Raw genomic sequence first — 21,151 nt, 5'->3', positions numbered from 1 at the left:
TGTATTTCACTTAGCATAATGATCTCAAGGTTTATGCAAGTTGTTGCAAGTGACAGGATTTCCTTCTTCCTCAGGGCTGAATTGTGCTCTGTTGTATATACTTATACCACATCTTCCTTATCTATTCATCTGTTGATGGATATTTCAGTTATTTCCATATTCTGGCTATTTTGAATAATTATGCATTGAACATGGGAGTGCAGATACCTCTACAAGATCCTGATTTCAGTTCCTTCAGATATATACCCAGAAGTAGAATTACAGGATCATATATAGTTTATTTCTAATTTTTTGAGGAACCCCCATACTGTTTTCCATAGGGACTGCACCAGTTGGCATTCCCACCGAGAGTGCACAAGGATTTCCTTTTCTCTGCACTCACCAACATTTGTTATCTCTTGTCTTTTAGATGTTAGCCATTCTAACAGGCATTTAGTGGTATCTCATTTTCGACTTGATTTACATTTTCCTGATGCTTAGTGATGTTGAGCATCTTTTCATATACTTCTTAGCCATCTTTATGTCTTCTGTATAAAACTGTCTATTTAGTTTCTTTGCCCATCCTTTAATAGGTTTGCTTGTTTTTCTATTTATTAAATTGTATCTAATGTAGAAATGCAGTTTTATTTAGTATAGAAATAAAATTGTTTTCCTATGTTGTGTGTTCTGCAACTTAGTTCAATTATTAGTTCTAGCGGTTTTTTGGTGGTCTTTAAGTAGTTATGTATATAAGATATCATCTGCAAAGGGAATTTTACTTTTTTCTTCCTATTTAGATGCCTTTTTCTTTTCTCCTTATCTGATTGGTTTGACTAGAACTTCTAGCCTATGTTGAATAGGAGTGGTAAGAGTGGTTACACTAGTCTTATTCCTGATCTTAGGAAAAGCTTTCAGCCTTACACCACTGAATATAGTGTTGTCCCTGGGTTTGTCTTATATAGCCTTTATTTTGTTGAGGTAAATTCCTCCTATACCCAATTTGTTTGCACTTTTTATCATTAAAGGATGTTATATTTTGTTAAAAGCTTTCTCTGTACTTACTAAGATGATCATATGATTTTTTTTCTTTCATTTTGTTAATGTGGTATATCACATTTATTGATTTTCATATGTGGAACCATCATTGCATCCCAGGAATAAATCCTGTTTGATAATAATGAATGATCCTTTTGATGTGCTGTTGAATTTGGTTTGCTAATATTGTGTTGTGATTCTTTATATCTGTACTCATAAGGTATATTGGTCTGTAGTTTTTCTTTTCTTGTGGTATCCTCATCTGGCTTTGGTATCAGGAGAATGCTGGTCCTATAAAAATGAGTTTCGGGGGGCTCCCTCTCTTAAATTGTAATAGTTTGAGGAGGATTATCATTCATTCTCCTTTAAATATTTGGTAGAATTTATCAGTTAAACTTGTGATTCTGTGCTTTTCTGTTTTGAGAGGTTTTTGATTACTGATTCAATTTCCATTCTAGTAATTGGTCTGTTAAGATTTTCTATTTCTTTGTGATACAGTGTTTAGTAGGTTATAGTAGGAATTTATCCATTTCTTCTAGGTTATCTAGTTTGTCATCATATCAATGTTCATAGTAGTCTCTTGTGATCCTTTGTAATCTGTGGTATTAGTTCTAATATCTCCCTTTAATTTCTGCTTTTATTTATTTCAGTCTTCTTTCTCACTGTCTTTTTTGCTTTCTCTAGCTAATGTTGGTAGATTTTGATTTTAATTTGTATTTTTCCTGATGATTAGTGATGCTGAACATCTTATGAATCTGTTGGCCATCTGTACATCTTTGGGAAAAAGTCTGTGCAGATCTTCTGCCCATTTTTTAACTGAATTGTTTGTTTTTTCCCATTGAGTTGTATGTGTTCTTTATATATTTTAGGATATAGTCACATATTAGATAATATGATTTGCATAAAATTTTTCCCATGTGGTAGGTTGCCTTTTCATTCTGTTGATAATTTCTTTTGCTATGCAGAAGCTTTTTAGTTTGATATAGTCCTACTTGGTTTTTGTTTGGTTGATTTTTTGCTTTTGTTACTTTTCAGTAAAAAAAATAATTGGCAAGATCTTTGTCAAGGAGCTTCCATGTTTCATTCTAGGAGTTTTATGGTTTTAAGTCTTGCATTCAAGTGTTTAATACATTTTGAGTTAATTTTAGTATGTGGTGTAAGATAGCATTCCATTTTCATTGTTTTCCATGTGGCTGTCCAATTTTCCCAGCACCATTTATTGAGGAAAAATCAGAAATAAAGAAGAGCTATTACAACTGATACCACATTCTTTACTCTTTGTTAAAGATTCCCAGCAGTTTTATTTTGATGTGCCTTATGCAGTTTTGTATTAATCCTGCCCTCTGGGCCAAGGCCTTACATATTGTGATAGATCATATCATTCATCCACCTACACCCATAATAGTGTAACAATCACTAGTCTCTGCCATTCAAAGCAGGACTTATCTTTCTGCAGTTCTGTTTTTTAGATTCCTTTTCCTCCATACGTCTCTGATAGCTTTTAAAAGATAAAACTTTGTTTCTTTCCAGATAGTCATCTAGAAGGAATTTATATTAGTTTACCAATTTATATCAGCATCAATTATTAAATAAGTCACCCTTTTCCCTCTAAAATTGAATTATCCTCATCATCACAGTCTTAAGCTCTATGTATACCTGGATCTATTTCTATGTTTCATTGTCTTACATCACTTTTCTAGCTCTGCATTATTTTCAATCTATATTTTTTTCACTATCTTTGAATTTTTAATGTTTTTAATGCAAGTCCCTGCTCACTAGTCTTATTCAGAATGTTTTGGGCTCTTCATATATAACTGGTGGGATTATAAATTGATATTATCACTTTGGGAATTAAAGAAAGTGTTGGTCACCATCTTCAGAGTGCCTTCACAATGCTGGGCCCCATGTAGAAGTGGGGAAATGGCTTTTCCCTCAGCCTTGGGTCCACCTTATTACCTGGGTCACAAAGCATTTCTATTTTGGACCCTGAGTCTAAAAGTCACCCTTGACTTGATCTGTCCATTCTTAGTCCTCACCACTGTTCTTAGCCAAACATGGCCTGTTCAGCAGAGCTAAACTTTGAGCAGTTATCATGACATTCTTTCTTTTGCCTTTTACCCACTCCTATGACCATAATATTTTTTCTAATTTTCTGTTTACTTTTAAAATGATAACTTCCAAACACTAATGTGATAAGCAGAGAAATGAGTGTTATATACATCAGCAGTTAACAAAAAAATCCTTTCTTTCATATGGGCGAAGGAGCACTGTTGTTCCTCTGCATAAGGCCATTAAAGAAAGGGTATGCTCAACCAGAATGGGTTACGTTCTGACTTAAAAGGATTGACAATACCTAGTATTGGTGAGGATGTGGAGAACCTAATCTCATACATTTCTAAAACTCACACATTGATGGTGGAAACATAATTAGACCTGTTTTGCAAAATTGTTTGACATTGTCTACTGATCCTCAATGTTCTTGTCGTCTGTATATTAATAAGTCTACTGCTACTGTGTGTGTGTGTGTATAAAATATATATATACATATAAAATAGAAAAAATGATTATGTCCATCAAAAGATGTAGTTATGTTCATAACAATTTTATTTGTAACAGTCCTGTCTGTTTTACCCAATAATATGGGTAATAAATTGTGGCATATTAATGCAATGAAATACTGCCCAGCTTAACAAAAAAAGGAATTACTGATACATAATACAGTTGAATTTCACTGATACAACTTTGAAAAAATCAAGCATAAAAGATGACACTGTTTATAGGAATTCCGAAAACATATCAACTCTCAGGGAATAATAATTAAACCATTTCGGCTGGGGATGGTTACTGAAAGGAAAGGAACATGAGGGGGCCTGTTGGAGTTCTGGAAATGTTTTCTGTTTTCATCCTTGTTATGTTTATACAGATGTATGTATTTGTAAAATCTCATCAAGGTATAACTTAGGATTTATGAATCTCACTATATAATACTATCTCTGTACAAAAATAAAAATTATTAATTTTAAAATTATTTTTATACATTTCATTTGATTCCCTACTCCCACCCAAGAAAACCCGAAACAGTTCTGTCCATTAGTATGTAAGTGGAGTCACATTAAATTTGCCTAAAAATTTAGAGAGACTTTATTTATATAGCATTGAGACTTTTCTTTTTTTTAATTTGTTTATGAAACTTACTTAGGTTTTCTATATTCTGTAAGTTTTTACAGTTTTCTTCACTAGTGTCAATACTTTCAAAAATTTATTCTTTGATAATTCTAGTTATGAGTAGGCTACTCATCGATGTTTCTCATGTATTGCCAGAATTAAAATGTTATTTTGTACATTTATCTTTTGTCAGCTATCTTGTCACATTTTTTCCATTATTAATCATTTGAGTTGCTTTAGTAGTCTTAGGTTGTCTTATCAACTATAGGAAAGGGAATTATCTTTAATAATATTTTACTAATTTTTGCATTAACTAGTAAGAACATAAAATCCTATTGAATGGTTAGGGATGCATCCTGGCCTTGTTCCTCTTACAGTTGAAATGTTTTAAGAATTTCAACAAGAAATATATTTAAGTCTGTCTTTATTTTGTTCACATACATTTAATGTAGCCTTAGTTTTTCTAGGTTTCTAAAATTAAGCAAAGCTGCAGAATTTTAACACATACCTCTTTCTGATCTAGTAATATAATCATTTATTTTTCTCCTTTGTTGATATATTAAATTATTTGACTTGCTACATTTGAGCCACCCTTGCATTACTGGGAAAAATGCATTTTGTTATATATGGTGTGTATTCTTTAAGCACTACTAATAATTAGATTTTTCTGACACTCAAAGTTTATATCCATTTATAAGTGATATTAGTTAGTTTTTGTATTATTTTCACAGTATAGTTTGAGTATTAGTATCTACAGTTGCTTAATAATGGACTTCATGGAATTGGTAGTCAGGTTTTATTGCAGTCTAGTTTGAACAAATTTTTGAAACCTAGTTACACTTTAATAGCCTTTAAAAGTGAGGGAATCTGCACATATTTGGCTACAGAGAAACAGTTTTCAGGTAAGTAGTTTTCTTGTTTAAATAGACACACACAGTAAATCACAAACTCTTTTGAAAACTTACTTGCCATATAACAGTTTTTTTTTAAGTTTTCATTTTTATATATATTTTTTTCCCACAGTCCGTGGTGGATGACTGGATTGAATCATATAAACAAGACAGGGACATCGCACTTCTGGATTTAATCAACTTTTTTATCCAGTGTTCAGGATGTCGAGGTACAGAATGTTGGAATGAATGATGTACATTGAGCCAGTCAGTTCAGCAGTGTCAAATTTACTTCATATTCCATTATTGATATATAATTCACTCTGGAACTAGGTGCTTATCTTTTTCTGATAAAGAAAATCATTGTCATGTTTATATTTCAATTCATTTCATTCTGGTTCAGTTTTAATAGATTTCTGTATTTTTTGAAATTCTGAAGTTAAGCTGAAATTCACTTAATGAATTTATAAATGGACTTTTTAGATCATTAGCTTTTATAATTAATATTTACTGATATTTGTACCTATGCTTAATATTAGGAACTGCACTAGTTGCTAATACTTGTTATTTCATATCCTTATCTGTATTTTGGTTCTTACTTTGTAGATGAAGCTCAAATTATTTGCTTAAGGTGATATAAGTAGCAGTATTAATTTAAGTTCACAGTTGGTCAGAAATCATAGACAATTTTTTTAAAATAAATGAAATTTTTTTATCATATTAATAGATAACCGATAGACATTTTTCTTCTGTAGAATAAATAGGTCTTAACAGATTATATTGTACTCCGTGGGAAAATCAGTTGCTAAATCACCACTCTTTGCTTTCCAGTATAGAAAGAAGAGTGATTTTGTATTGAGATCACTGATTAAATCGATTTCTTGAAGTCTTTCTTATTTCTGTCCAAGTTACCACTCATCATATTGACATAAGTAGTTCACCAAATATTTACAGAGCACCTACCTTGTACTAAATACTATGTTCCAGAGAATAAAAATGTTACCAGGACAGTCTGTGTCCCAGTAAGTAATAGAGTAATTTCTAAAGGAGGCTTTATTACAAGGACCAAAGAGGGAAATACACCAGTAGTTCAGTAAAGTGTTTAGTGCCATCATAAGAGTAATAAAACTGTTTACTATTTAATGATTACTTAGTGTGTACCATGCTGTGTGCTTTGCATTAGCTCATTTAGTATTTGTTAACAGTCCTATCAGACAGATGTGATGTTTATTTTATAGGCTTGGAAACTGAGAATGAAAGGCTTAGGTAAGTTTTTGGACATCATACAGTTTGTAAGTACCAAATTCAAGACTCAGAATTAGGGTTGTCTTAATTTGGAATCTGTGTACCTAGCCAGAGGACACTATGGGGAGTAACAAGGAAGGGCTTCTCATCTAACCTAGGCTGTGTGTATCTGCGTATGTGTGAATGTGGGGAACCTTTTGAGAAAATGCATCCAAGAGGAAGAAACTGCTCTGAGACTGAGGTGTTGAGTGAAAGTAAGTTCAAACAGAGGGAAAAGGCCAAAGTTAACAGATCGTACAAAAATGCCTGAAGATAAGAAAGCACAGCACACTCTTACATGTAAAAAGTGTTTTTCTGAATCCTAGAGCGTGGAGTCTGATGGAGAGTGGCAAGAGATTATGCTGTTTGAAGGAAATCAAGTTTGTTAGTTTTACAGCCTTAAAATGGACAAGGCAAGCACTGAGCAATGCACTTTACTTGTATTATTTCTTCTAATCTCTGTAAGTGTCCTGTTGGATTGGGTTTTGATTTTAAAACAACTAGTAGTCTTTAAACTTTTTCCTTTTGTAATTCATTCCCTTAGTTCAACAAAACCAAAAAACTTAAGAGATACAAGCAAAAAGTCTTTATTTATTTATTAAGGTATTATTGATACACACTCTTATGAAGGTTTCACATGAAAAACATTTTGGTTATTATATTCACCAATATTATCAAGTCCACCCCATACCATTGCAGTCACTGCCCATCGGTGTAGTAAGATGCCACAGAGTCCCTTTCCACTTAACATATAATTAACCCTTCTAAAGTGTGTGATTCAGTAGCATTTAGTGCATTCACAGTTGTGTAACCATCTCTCTCTACTATCAGAACATTTTCATCACTCCAGAAGAATACCTCATATTCATTAAGTAATCATTCTCCATTCCCCTCTTCCCCCCAACTCTTGGTAACCACCAGTCTGCTTTCTTCTATGGATTTGTCTGTTTTGGTCATTTTGTATTAAATAAATTGTATAATTTGTGACCTTTTGTGTTTGATTTCTTTCACTTGGCATAATGTCTTCCAGGTTATCCAGGAACTAGCATATATCAATAATCCACTCCTTTTTATGTTTGAATAACATTCCATTGTCTGTATGTATTAAAATTTGTCCATTCGTTTGTTGATGGACATTTAGGTTGTTCCATATTTTGATTATTGTGAGTATTGCTACTTTGAACATTAAATGAACAAATACCTGTTTGAATATTTGTTTTTTAATTCTTTGGAGATAAATAACCTAGGACTGGAATTGCTGGTTCATAAATACTGTTAATTTTTTTGAGGTACCACCAGCCTGTTACCCATAGTAGCTGCAACATACTAGATTCTACCAAAAATGTATGAGGACTCTTATTCCTCCATATTCTCTTAAATACTTTTATGTTCCAGTTTTTAAATTTTAACTGTCTTAGTGTGAGTATGATCTCATTGTGGTTTTGATTTACATTTCCTTAATGACCAGTGACCTTAAACATTTTTTCATGTATTTTTTGGCCATTTGCATATCTTCTTTAAGGAAATGTATATTCAAGTCCTGGGCTTATTTTTAAATTAGATGGTTTTTCTTTTTATTGTGAGTTTTAAGAGCTCCTTATATATTCTGGATAATAAAACCTCATCAGATATGTAACTTGCATCTGTTTTATTTCCATTCTGTATGTGGTCTTTTTACTTTCTTAAAGATGTCCTTTGATGCACAGAAATTTTAAAGTTTTATTAAGTCCAGTTTATCTAGTTTTTCATTTTTTCCTCATGTTTGTGGTGTCAAATCTAAGAATCCATTGTCAAGTCCAAGGACATGAAGATTTTCCTTGTTTTCTTCTAATATAGATTGTTGCTTATATTTTTTCTAAGACAGACTTAAGATGTTTCAACTTATGGTTTTTTCTATTTATGATAGTGGAAAAGTGATACACATTGAACAGAAACCATTCTGTGAATATTGGATTTTGATCTTTTCTTGGGTTAGCAATACATGGTAGGATACTTCCCCATGATGCTGGGCAGTGGGAGTGAGCTGTGGCTCCTAGTCAGCCACACAATCTATGTTTGTAAAACCATTCTGTACCCATACAACCATTCTGTTTTTCATTTTTAGTACAGTTTTGAATTAATTACATGAGATATGCAATGCTACTATAAAATAGGCTTTTTGAGATAGGTGATTTTGCCTGATTGTAGACTAATGTAAGTGTTCTGATCACATTTAAAGTAAGGTAGGCTCTGATTGATGTTCGGTAGGTAAGGTAAATTAAATGCATTTTTCACCTAACAATATTTGCATCCTTCAGTGGGTTTATTAGAATGTATGCCCATCATAAGTTGAGGAAGATCTGTAGTTTTACTGTTTTTGCTCTTACACTTAAGTCCTTGAACCGTGGTCAGTTTTTGCATATGGGTGACTTTAAATTTGTATTTCTCTGTAAGTGTAGCTTGAGAGCCATTTCTTTCCCTGTGAATTCTCTGTTTCTGACCCTTGCCAATTTTCCTATCTACTATCTTTGTAGTTCCTAAAAAGACATTTTACAAAATAGATTTTAGAACATTTTGGTAAAACAGACATAGGTGTGTATTTCTTACTATGATTAACAAAGAAAAGACACTCTCTCACATTAGTGGAATATAAAAAATCCAGGAATAGTCCTAAATACCTATGAAACTTCGTTAAGCAGATTTTAAAACATATGAAAAAAAAGAATTAAGAATTACTACACTGAGAAAGCATTTTTTACCTATCAGATTGATAAAAATTAAAAATTGTAACACTGTTGAGCAGGCTGTGAAAAACAGACAATATTACATTGTTTGTTGGAATACAAATTGGTACATCTCTCTTGAGAAGAAATTTGGCAATGTCTACCAAAACTATGTTTTTGACCTTGCCGTTCAACTTCTGGAATTTTGCCATGAAGATACACCTCCAGCATTACAAAAAAACTACACAAGTCTATTCAAAACAGTATTATTTGTAATTGAAAATGACTGGAAACAATTGAAATGCTCATATATAGGACAGTGGTCATATAAACTGTGGTGTAGCTACCCAATGGAGTTTTTTGGCACTGTGAAAAGGAATGAGGAAGATCCCTGTAGACTGATGTAAGGAGATTTTCAGGCTACATATTTAAGGCCAAAATGCAAAGAGCAAAAGAGTGTCTGAAGTATATAGCTTTTTTTCTGGAAGAAGTTATCTGCTAATCTGACCAAAAAGAAACAAAGAGAGAAAACAGAAAATAATGATTGGTTACTTGCACGGAGTATATATATGTGAATGAGGTGAGAAGTTTAGAAGGAATTGGGGTGAAGAGATGATACTTAATTTGAATATAGTTTTTGAATAGTCCTGACCTTTGGAATTATCTTAATGTTTCACATACTCAGAAAAAAATCAACAAAGATGGAAGGAAGATCCTTTAATTGGATACAAACAGAACAGATGAGCCATATACCATGCCATACCATAAATAACAACCACACTGAGTGTAAAAAGTACTAAGTGAAATAACATTTGGCTTAGACTGTAAAAGTGGTAGAGGAAAGTTTGAAGAACAACACAATATTTACCTAATCTCAAAGTGTCTCCTTACAAGGTATCTACTTACAATGGATAGAATAGTAAATTTACTGTGTATAAACTTGGTAAGCACTACCATAACCACATGATGAAAGCAAACATTGCCAGTTAGGAGCCATTCAATAGCATGTGCTTCCTGGTATGCACTTAGAAAAACTCAACTTCACTTCTGTAATATTCCTGTCACAAGTACAGTCTATATCTACTCATGAGGAAATAGCAGACATGCCCAAATTGAGGTAGATTCTTCAAAATAAGTGTCCTGTATTCTTAAAAAATGTCAGTGTTGTAAAACTATTCCAAATTAGAAACTAAATGAGCATAACGACTGAATGCAGTGCATTATCTTTTATTTTTCTTTTCACATAAAGGACATTACTGAGCTAAATACTGAAATCTGAATCAGTTCTGTGGAGTAGAACCTGTGTATTGTATCATTGTTAATTTCATGATTCTGATGATTGTATAGAGATTTTTTTGTTTGGTGGAAATAGTCACTTGAAGTATTAAAGAGTAAAGAGTTATGTGAAGAGTGAAAGAAGTATTCAACAAATGTAAAAGGTTTACGTCTGAGACTTTGGTCATAAATATTCAGAAATTCTTTGCACTTTTCTTATAACTTTTCTTTAAAGTCTGAAATTCTGTCAAAGTAAAAAATCAAAGGGTATAAAAAAGCCTTTCAACTCCAAAGCCAACATCATGCTCAAGGGAAACCAATAGAGTTGTTTTCACTAAAGCCAAACAAGGCAAGGATGCCCTCCCTTGTAACTCCTTATTTAGCATTATACTGGTGTTACTAGCCAGCACATTTAGACAATAAAATGAAGTAAGTATGATCACTATTTGAAAATAATAATGAATGTTTAAAAAGTTCAAGACAATCAGTTTGCAGAACTAATACAATCAATAAAATAATTCAATAAGTTATTAGGATATAAGTTAATATAGATAAACTAAGATGTTAGTTTATATAAGAATAGTCAGCTAGAAGGGATAATAAAATAAATGACTCCCTTTTTAAGATAAAAATGGGGAAAATATGGGAAATTATTTCAGAACTACACTTTATGTGATATAATGTACACCAGGTAAATTCCAAATATACCAAGAGCTTTAATGCAAACACAACAAATAGGAGAAACAAAAAGAAACAAATACCAGAAGGCTAGGAAGAGAGGAAGAACAGATTGACTAGAAGAAAACAGGGAAGAATTGATAAAGTACACTGAAAACAATACTGAAAACTTTTATGGGGCAGGTACATTGTAGGGAAAGTTAAAAGACAAGAATGAATGGGGAATTATTTTTTTATCTTATAAAGGCCAATCTTAATTATTGAGGTAAGATTTGCATTTTATAAGGGCTCCTTGTGTTGCAAAATCTGCAAAACCCACATCAGTGTTTTGTTTTATGGTCCATTTTTCTCTAAAGCTGTATAAGAACCAAGAACAAAAGGATATTAAAAAAATAGACTAAAGTGAGAAGAGAACAAGGGAAGGGAGGAAAAATTGCAGAACATTTTGCCCTCATTTTTGGCTAGGCAGGATACTGCCACTAATGACACGACAAATTGGAGCATTATAGCAAGAGTAAAGAGTCTGAGCAACTCCTCTTCCATTTGGCTCCAGTACCACTATTTTCTGATCTTGACCTTTGAGCCTAGGGGATGGTATTGGTTTTCTACTTTAGCTGTATCTTAAGGTGCATCAGAACCCCTAATTGCTTCCTTAACTGTGCCCACGCATCTGTAGTCTCATTAAATTTCTTCATTTGAACCATATGGAGTGAATTCTATTTTCCTCTGGGTCTCTCAGAATATACTGACTAATTCAATGTGTTATAATAGGATATATTCAGTATCAGTGAAATAGGAAAGATGGCAAAGGGAAAGTTGATATAAACACTATTGAATTAGAGTTGCCTTTTAAACTATGAAACATCATAAGCTTTAAGAATAAATTCTGAGGAAGCTAAAAAGGCAACATAGAATGATAAGATGGTATTGTACATGACAAAATAAAGATGGTATTTCTGTAGTCAAAGTACTATTATTGTTTAACATCATTGGTGTAGGTATGTACTTGGGTACATACACCACTATATAACAGTTTTCGGCAGTATTTTATCAGGTGTATTGTTAAATAGTTTTCATTAACATGTGTGCTGGTTTCTAATTAACAAAGGCTGTGTTTGTCAAACTTGTGAAGTATGGTTAGAAATACCTTCTTTCTTAGTTGGCTATAATAAGTTATGGCTCTGAGAAAGAGAAATCAGGAAAACAATTCCATTCACAATTGCATCAAAAAGAATAAAATATCTAGGAATAAACCTAACCAAGGAAGTGAAAGACCTATACTCTGAAAACTATAAGACATTCATGAGAGAAATTAAAGAAGATACCAATAAATGGAGCATGGATACACATCCCATGCTCATGGATAGGAAGAATTAATATTGTCCAAATGGCCATCCTGCCTAAAGCAATCTACAGATTCAATACAATCACTATCAAAATACCAACAGCATTCTTCAACAAATTAGAGCAAATAGTTCTAAATTTCATATAGAACCACAAAAGATCCCACATAGCCAAAGCAATCCTGAGAAGGAAGAACAAAGCAGGGGAATTATGCTCCCTGACTTCAAGCTCTACTACAAAGTCACAGTAATCAAGACAATTTGGTACTAGTACAAGAACAGACTCATAGTCCAATGGAACAGACTAGAGAGCCCAGATATAAACCCAAGCATATATGATCAATTAATATACAGTAAAAGAGCCATGGACATACAATGGGGAAATGACAGCATCTTCAACAGCTGGAGTTGGCAAAACTGGACAGCTACATGTAGGAGAATGAAACTGGATTATTGTCTAACTCCATACACAAATGTAAATACAAAATAGATAAAAGACCTGAATATAAGTCATGAAACCATAAAACTCTTAGAATAAAACATAGGCAGAAATCCCTTGGACATAAACATGAGCAACTTCTTCATGAACACATCTCCCTGGGCAAGAGAAAGAAAAGCAAAAATGAACAAGTGGGACTATATCAAACTAAAAAGCTTCTGTACAGCAAAGGATACCACCAGTAGAACAAAAAGACATCCTACAGTATGGGAGAATATATTCATAAATGACATATCCGATAAGGGGTTGACATCCAAATTATATAAAGAGCTCACGCACCTCAACAAACAAAAAGCAAAAAAGCCAATAAAAAATGGGCAGAGTATCTGAACAGACACTTCTCTAAAGAAGAAATTCAGATGGCCAACAGCATTTGAAAAGATGCTCCACATCGCTAATCATCAGAGAAATGCAAAATAAAACCACAATGAGATATCACCTCACACCAGCAAGGATCAACACCATCCAAAAGACAAACAACAACAAATGTTGGTGAGGTTGTGGAGAAAGGGGAACCCTCCTACACTGCTGGTGGGAATGTAAATTAGTTCAACTGTTGTGGAAAGCAATATGGGGGTTCCTCAAAAAACTCAAAATAGAAATACCATTTGACCCAGGAATTCCATCATGGATGGGGACTTAATAATAGGGAGAATCTAGTGAGCATAATGTTTCTCATGTAATTGTACATCAATAATACCAAAATAAAAATTAAAAATTAAAGAAAAAAGTTATGGCTCTGTTTTGCAATGCTTGTGCCCAACAGTGGACATCCAACTGCCTGTGGACTTTTTAGGGATGTAGGGATTGCTAGATAATTATCCTCACCTAAGTGCAGTAATCTAAGAGTCTCCTGAACTTTGCCATTTTGTGGGCCAGTTAGTGTTTCATTAATTTTTTCATGGCATCTATAGGCCAAATGAAATACCTAACAGTTCCTTTTTGAAGTAGTAGTTAGGTCCAAACAATTTATATCTTAACAACTTAGTAGCTATTTGGAAAAATAATAAACACAATTGAAAGAAAAATAAAAATGATATTCTATTCTGAAATAATCACAATTGCTTATTGTTAGATATATGTACCTGTTGGGCACTACACGAATCTCTAATTTTGGACTCACCCCCATTTTCTGTTCTATGTTGCCTTTCCAGCAGTACTTTGGAAACTCAACTTCTCATAGATAGGATATCCTCAAAAGGAATAAAGTATGATCTGATATTGAAACTATGCATTACCTCATGGTAATAGTTCCTGTCATGATTAATAAATATTAAATATTGCTATGTTTCCCATTGAAAAATTAAAATACACCACAGTGCCCATATAAGTTTGCTTCAGTGGCTGAGGGCATCTCACTACACAATTTGGGCATTGTGGCTTTAACCAATGACCGTCTGGGAGTTAGTATATAAATACCCGAACTTCTTTGCCCTTCAGGTGAGTTAACTTTTTTTTTAGCTTTTTTTCTATTTTGGTATCATTAATATATATATAAAATCACATGAACAACATTGTGGTTACTAGATTTCCTCCATTATCAAGTCTCTACCACATACCCCATTACAGTCACTGTCCATCAGCATAGTAAGATGCTATAGAGTCACTACTACTCTTCCGTGTGCTATACTGCCTTCCCCGTGTGCGCCCCTCTATGTTATGTGTGCTAGTTGTAATGCCCGTTATTCCCCTTATCCCTCTCTCTTCCCACCCATCGTCCCCAGTCCCTTTCCCTTTGGCAACTGTCAGTCCATTCTTGGGTTCTGTGAGTCTGCTGCTGCTGTTTTTTTCCTTCAGTGTTTGCTTTGTTCTTATGCTCCACAGATGAGTGAACTCATTTGATATTTTTCTTTCTCCATCTGGTTTATTTCACTGAGCATAATACCCTCTAGCTCCACCCATGTTATTGCAAATGGTCAGATTTGTTTTCTTCTTAATGGCTGAATAATATTCCATAGTGTATATGTACCACATCTTCTTTATCCATTCATCTACTGATGGACACTTAAGTTGCTTCCATTTTTGGCTGTTGTAAATAGTGCTGCGATAAACATAGGGGTGCATATGTCTTTTTGAAACTGGAATCCTGCATTCTTAGTTACCCTAGAAGTGCAATTCCTGGGTCAAATGGTATTTCTATTTTTAGTTTTTTGAGGAACCTTCATAGTGCTTTCCACAATGATTGAACTATTTTACATTCCCACCAGCAGTGTAGGAGGGTCAGGTGAGTTAACTTTTAAGTGAATGGCCTATGCAGACTCCCAGAGTTTGCCAAGGAGTTAAATTAGGCTCTCTTAATCCATAGTGGTGATTGCTTAGGTACACATTTTTTATTTTCAGCCTTTCTTTGCTTGCTTCATTTCCGCATTCCATTACCACTGTTTTATGGGATCTCCTCCTAAATAAGTTATTTGTACTGGTACCTTAGCAGTCTCATCTGCTTTGGAGATATAAACTGGTGTGTACTAATTATTTATTATGTATCAGTACGCTCTTTAGAAATCTATTTTAATGAATTATTTTTTATATCCATACATATAAAGCGTATATAGATTGTTATTATTTTTTTAAAGTCCTTTTTAATTATGACATGTTATACATGAAGAAGAGTGCATAAAATGTATATGTGTAGGTTAAATACTATTTATATCGTGAATCCCAATGTTATCAGTGTTCACTCAAGGACAAGAATATTTCTAGGACTTCAGAAGACCCATTCCACTATCTCATATGCACTCTTCCACTGTCATAACTGCCTCCATTTTACACAGAAAGAAGTACTATTTTGATTTTGTAATAATTATTTCCTTGCTTTTTCTTTATAGTCTTACCATCAGTGGATCTGTCCTTAAAGAAAATAGTCTAGTTTTACCTGCTTTTTTTCTTTAGATAATTAACTTTGTGTTCTCTTTTGTACATAATTAACTGTACCAACTCTTTCATCTTGCCTTTTCTGCTCAAACATTCTGTTAATGAGATTCATTTGTGTTGCTTGTTCATTTATTTCCACTCATATAAAGCAGACAATTCTTTGTTGTGAGCTTCCCTGTCTACATTGTACAATGTTTACCAGCATCATTGGCCTTTACCCATTAGATGCCAGTGGCACATTCCTCTCTGTGCTCTCATTTTCCCCTCCCTTTTGTGACAACCAGAGGTGTCTGCAGACATTACCAAATGTCCCCTGGAAACAGAGTTAGGAAATTTGCCCTAAGTTGAGAACTGTTATGAAATATGCATTTTATGAAAGTACACTTATTTTAACTTCCTCCTTTTGAAGGAAATTGGCTTGTTTCTAGCTTTTGGATAATATGAACATTGTTACTATAAGCTGTCTTTTGTACATGTTAATTTGTTGTCCATCTGCACAAAATGCTCTGGTTTGTGTACTGAGAAGTTAAATAGCTGGGTTATAAGAGATGGAACTTTTCTAGATAATGCCAGACTGTTTTCTGAAGTAGTTGTAACTTTTTATACTCCAGTTAATTTGAAATGTCACATAACTCTGATATTGCACATCTTTGCTAATACGTAGTGTTGTCAGGCTTTTTTTAGTTTTACCTTGCTGGATCGGTTTACAAGCATCACATTAGGGTTTTAATTTTATATCTTCCGTTACTGTTGAGATGAGTACTATTTCACATATCACTTGAATTTTCTCTTGGATGAACTGCCTGAATTATTCTACTAATTACTCTATTCAGATGTTGAATTTTTCTTTAGTGATTTATCAGAGTTGGGTTTTTTGATTTTAGTCATCTTTGTTGGTTATTTATAATGCAAATATCTTCTCTCCCCTTACAGCTTGTTTTATCCCCTTTATATTATTTTGATGAATTATATATTGATTATTTTGATATTGGTTTTGATAAAAATATATTCTTTTAATAAATTATCCCTTACGAGTAGTGATTTTTGTCAATTTTATTCTGTACTGTATCCCCAGCACTTATAAATATATGTTGAAAGAGTGAGCATGAGTTCTTAATTTTAGTGTAGTAGAATTTGTTAGTTTTTTCCTTTATTGACTTTTTATGTCATAAAAATTCTTCTTTGTATCATGGTCATAATAAACATGTTCTCTAATACAGACTTTCTAGTTTATATATGGTTTAGTTACTTGTATATAGTTTTCACATCCAAATGTGTGTCTTTACTTCATCTGGAATTGAATATTTTAAGTGCAAAAGTCCTTCACTATTTTCCACTATTGTACAGTGATGCCACTGTAAATACATATCTTAAAACATCTATTTACAGAAGAGAGTTTCTTGGCTCTCTATTCTAGTATTTGGTATGTTTGTTAATTTACAGAGTTTCTTGAGTAGAAATTTCTTCATCTTCGATAATTTCATACTTTTTTAGAATTTAAGTTTGTCAAGTTTCATCAAAAAGTCTGTTGGAGTTTTGAAGGGAATTGTACTGAATTTTTATAACAAATTTCTAAACCTCAATGCTATTGATATTTTGGGCTGGGTAATTATTTGTTGTGTGAGGAGTTTTTCTGCAGTATATTTAGCAGCATCCCTGGCCTCTACCCATTAAATGCCCATAGCATCCCACCCCAGCCTTCACTGTTCATATCTGTGTGGCAGAGGAGCAAAGGTTGAGAATTACCGCTATACATCTGTGAGGAATGATTATATTAAACTCTTCAAGTTCATGTTCATTGTGTATTTTTTTCCATTTATTTAGGTCTTTATTTTCTTTTATTATTTCAGAAGGCATATTTGTGTGTGAATGAGAAAAGATCTTATACATCTGTTACTAAAAATCTTTATTTCTGGACTTTAGGCATTTAGAAAATGAATTATAAGTAGTGTCTTTTTTTAGTAGAATTTATCTTTTAGAGGAGGTTTAGGTTTACAAAAAAGTTAAATCAGAATTACAGAGTTCCCATATACCCTCCTCCCCTCCTTGCAGTTTTCCCTATTAATAACATCTTGATTACTGTACATTTGTACAATTGATAAAGCAATATTAATACACAGTTATTAATTAAACTTCATAGTTTACATTAGAGTTCGCTCTTTGTGCTGTGAAGTTCTATGGGTTTTGACAAATTCATAATGATATGGATCTATCATCAAAGTATCAAAGACAGAATAGTTTCACTGCCTTAAAGATCTCCCTGTGCTCCTCCTAGTCATCTCTTCTCCCCCGACCCCTGACACAAAATCCCTCATCCCTGGCTGCCACTGATCTTTTAATGTTAAATCTAATACACATTGCTGAAATGAGTTCAACTTGATCATGATGTGAAGTAATTTTTAAGTTATTGCCAGATTTGCTTTGCTTGTTTGAGGTTTTATGTATTTGTGTTCACCAATGAGTAAGATTGGCAGGCAATTTTCCTTTTTTATTCTTTCCATTTCAGGTTTTATTATGAAGGCTTTTCTAACCTCATGAAATGAATTGTGAAGAATATCCTCTTTCTGTTTTCTGGAAGAGTGTATGAGATTGGAATTATTTATTTCCAGAGCATCTGGTAGAATTCATTATTGAAACCATATGGGCCTGAGTTTTTGTGTTATTGGAAGATTTTAAACTTTAGTTTCTTCAATTGATTTAGCACTATTCAGCTATTTCATTGTCTTGAAAAGGTATATTTTTCTAGGAAATTCTTCATTTCATCTTAATTTAAAGTTCATTTAAGAAAGTTGTTCATAATAGCCCCTTAATATTTTCAATGCTTATAACTTATGGTGTTCCCTTTCATTAGTTTAATTCAAATGGGTTTTGCATTTTTTTAAACTTATGGATTATTTAAAAGCATATTTCTTAATTGCCAAACATCAAATTTTCTCATTAACTTTTATTGACTTCTTAGCTTAATTGAATTTGAGGCTAGAGAAAATATTCTTATGGTTTCAATCCTTTCTAATTTGTGTAGACTTGTTTTAAGGTCATATGGTCAGGTTTTTCTAAATGTTTCATGTGTGCTTGAAGTCCATGTGTATTATGTATTTTTTATATAGAGTTGTGTCCATTAGATTAAGGTTGTTCAGTTATTACATTAAAATACATTATATCCTACTGATTTGTTTACTTTTCCAGCAATTACTAAGAGAGCTATATTAAAATCCCACATCAAGACTATAGATTTATGTATTTCTTCTTGATTTCTCCTTGAAGGCCTTCCCATTTTCACTGTCTTCCTCTTCACATGCTCTCCCTCCCCCATTCCCTCCTTTGTTATTAGGTGTATATAAGTATATCAGTATTTTTTGTAACTAAAGTATTTTATATTTATTGAATGTTCCCCTTTATCTCTGGAAATGCTTTTCTTGTAAAGTTTATTATTTGAATAGTAATGAAGCACACTACCTTTCATAGTATTCTGGTTCAACCTTTTCTTTTTTTCTTTTTATTGTTCTAGTAGGGTTACCTCCCTTTTATAAACAGTGTACAGCTGGATTGTATTTTTTTATTCAGTTTAAAAGTGTTTTTCTTCTAGCCATATCAGTTAATCCTTTTTACACTTGATGTAATCACTGGTTATTTACATTTATATTAAACCAATATCTTTCTCCTGTCTGCTCTACATTTACTTTTTTTCTTGCCTTTAAATTCTTTGAATACAAAATAATTCTTTTTCCCCTCTACTACTTTGGACATATCTATGCTCTTTACATTCATTTACTAGTTACCTGAAAGAAGTGGTCGGTGGGGAGGTGGTGGACTAGGGAGGCAAGTTGGAAACACACCAAAGAAGCAACTATAGCAAATACAAATAACCCTGAAAACAAACTGAAGACTGCAGAACAGACCACCTATACCTGGTGAAGAAGTGAAGACCACATGGGGAAGGGCACACAGGCAGCGCCATGATCAACTGGGACCCCAGCCCTTCCACTATCTCAGCCCACAAGCAAGAGGAAGAGAAACGGAGCAGGGAGGGGATAGGTGCTCAGGAACTGCATACCTAGCCTTGGAGATCTCCTACAAGAACGAGTCCACATTGCATTGGGATATGGTGATTAGTGGGGCTGGAACACCAGTGAGAGTTGGAGCATTCTGGGAGTTGGAGACTCCAGCCACTTGTGGAGGACAGACATTTTCTGATGGTGCTGCAGAGACCCAGAACAGAGGCAGCATTTTGAAAGATTTGCCAGCAGCAGGAGGGGTGGCAGAGGGGCGAAGGTTGGATGGAGCTGTCTCTGCAGGAGAAAGGGTGGGTGGATGACACTTACCAGCCTCTCCCTCAGCCCAACAGGTGGGGTACTCACAGGAACCCAAAAAACTCCATTTCTTTCCCTGGGAGCTCAGACTCTGGTAGTTCCCTGTGCACTGCCAGCTCACTTGGCCCAGCAGCATCAGACTTAGCTGACTGGTAGGCAGAGGGAGGCTTTTCCAGATTTCTTGGCCCTCTCTCAGCCCAACTTGGGCGGTGACTGTGGGAGCCAGCTCCATGCACTCCTTCTTCTTGGGTGGCAGCCTAGTCTGGTGCTGCGAGCCAATCCCAGAGCCACTCAAACAGCCCACCCACCACTTTAGCCCAGGAGTGCTGCCATCACTGCAATGCAGGCAGAAGGCGGCATGACCCCAAATGATCCCAGCAGCAGCACTACTGCTCTGCTCACAAAGGGCTGGCTGGGGATAACTGTCTGTAGCAGAGATAGGCCACTGCCAGCAGACAGAAAGGTGGGCCTGCCCATGGCCCACCAACAGCAACTGGGACTCCACCGCGAAGGAGAACAACAAGGTATTGGACAGTAAAGAGTCTTGCACTTCTGGGCACCACAGGATGCCTTCTTCATAAAGCCATTACTTTCTGGACCAGGAATCATAGCAGGTCCATTTAATACAAAGGAAGAAACACAAACACTGACAAATGAGGAAGCAAAGGAATATGTTCCAAACAAAACTACAGGATAAGGCACCAGAAAGAGGGCAAAATGAAATGGAGATAACCAATCTTCTTGATAAAGATTTCAAAGTAACAGTCATAAATTAGCTCAACATCTGCAGATAAGTATTGATGATCTCAGGGAGGAATTTAACAAAGAGGTAGAAAATTTGATAAAGAGCCACTCAGAGCTGAAGGATAACAGTAACTGAAATGAAATATACAATGGAGGGAATGAATAATAGATAGCTGCAAGTAGAAGAGACAGTTACTGAGATAGAAATTAAAAAACAGGAAGACAACAAAGCTGAGAAGCAGAGAAAAAAGAATCTTTACAAATGAAAGAATGCTAAGAGAGCTGTGTGACAACCCCAAATGAAATAATAATCCATAATAAGGGAACCAGAAGAAGAGAGAGACAAAAGGATAGAGAGTCTCTTAGAGGAAATAAT

At 34.1% G+C, this 21,151-nt stretch overlaps 1 protein-coding gene across 6 annotated transcripts in view; it reads left to right on the top strand.

Moving 5' to 3' along the window:
• The window catches only part of STAG1 (STAG1 cohesin complex component), a 436,291-nt gene that overhangs the window by 201,962 nt on the left and 213,178 nt on the right, over window positions 1-21,151 (top strand). For 5 of the 6 annotated variants that reach the window (XM_073232352.1, XM_073232354.1, XM_073232353.1 and 2 more), the window contains one exon: window positions 5,203-5,299. The exons of the other annotated variant lie outside the window; for it this stretch is intronic. In XM_073232352.1, the coding sequence (XP_073088453.1) occupies window positions 5,203-5,299 (97 nt within the window). The remainder of the gene's footprint in view (window positions 1-5,202; window positions 5,300-21,151) is intronic. 6 annotated transcript variants of the gene reach the window in all.

Source organism: Manis javanica, chromosome 3 (genome assembly GCF_040802235.1).
Source record: "Manis javanica isolate MJ-LG chromosome 3, MJ_LKY, whole genome shotgun sequence".
Lineage (NCBI taxonomy): Eukaryota > Metazoa > Chordata > Mammalia > Pholidota > Manidae > Manis > Manis javanica.
The sequence above is the reverse complement of the archived record's forward strand: the minus strand, read 5'-3'. Positions and strand labels throughout refer to the sequence as shown.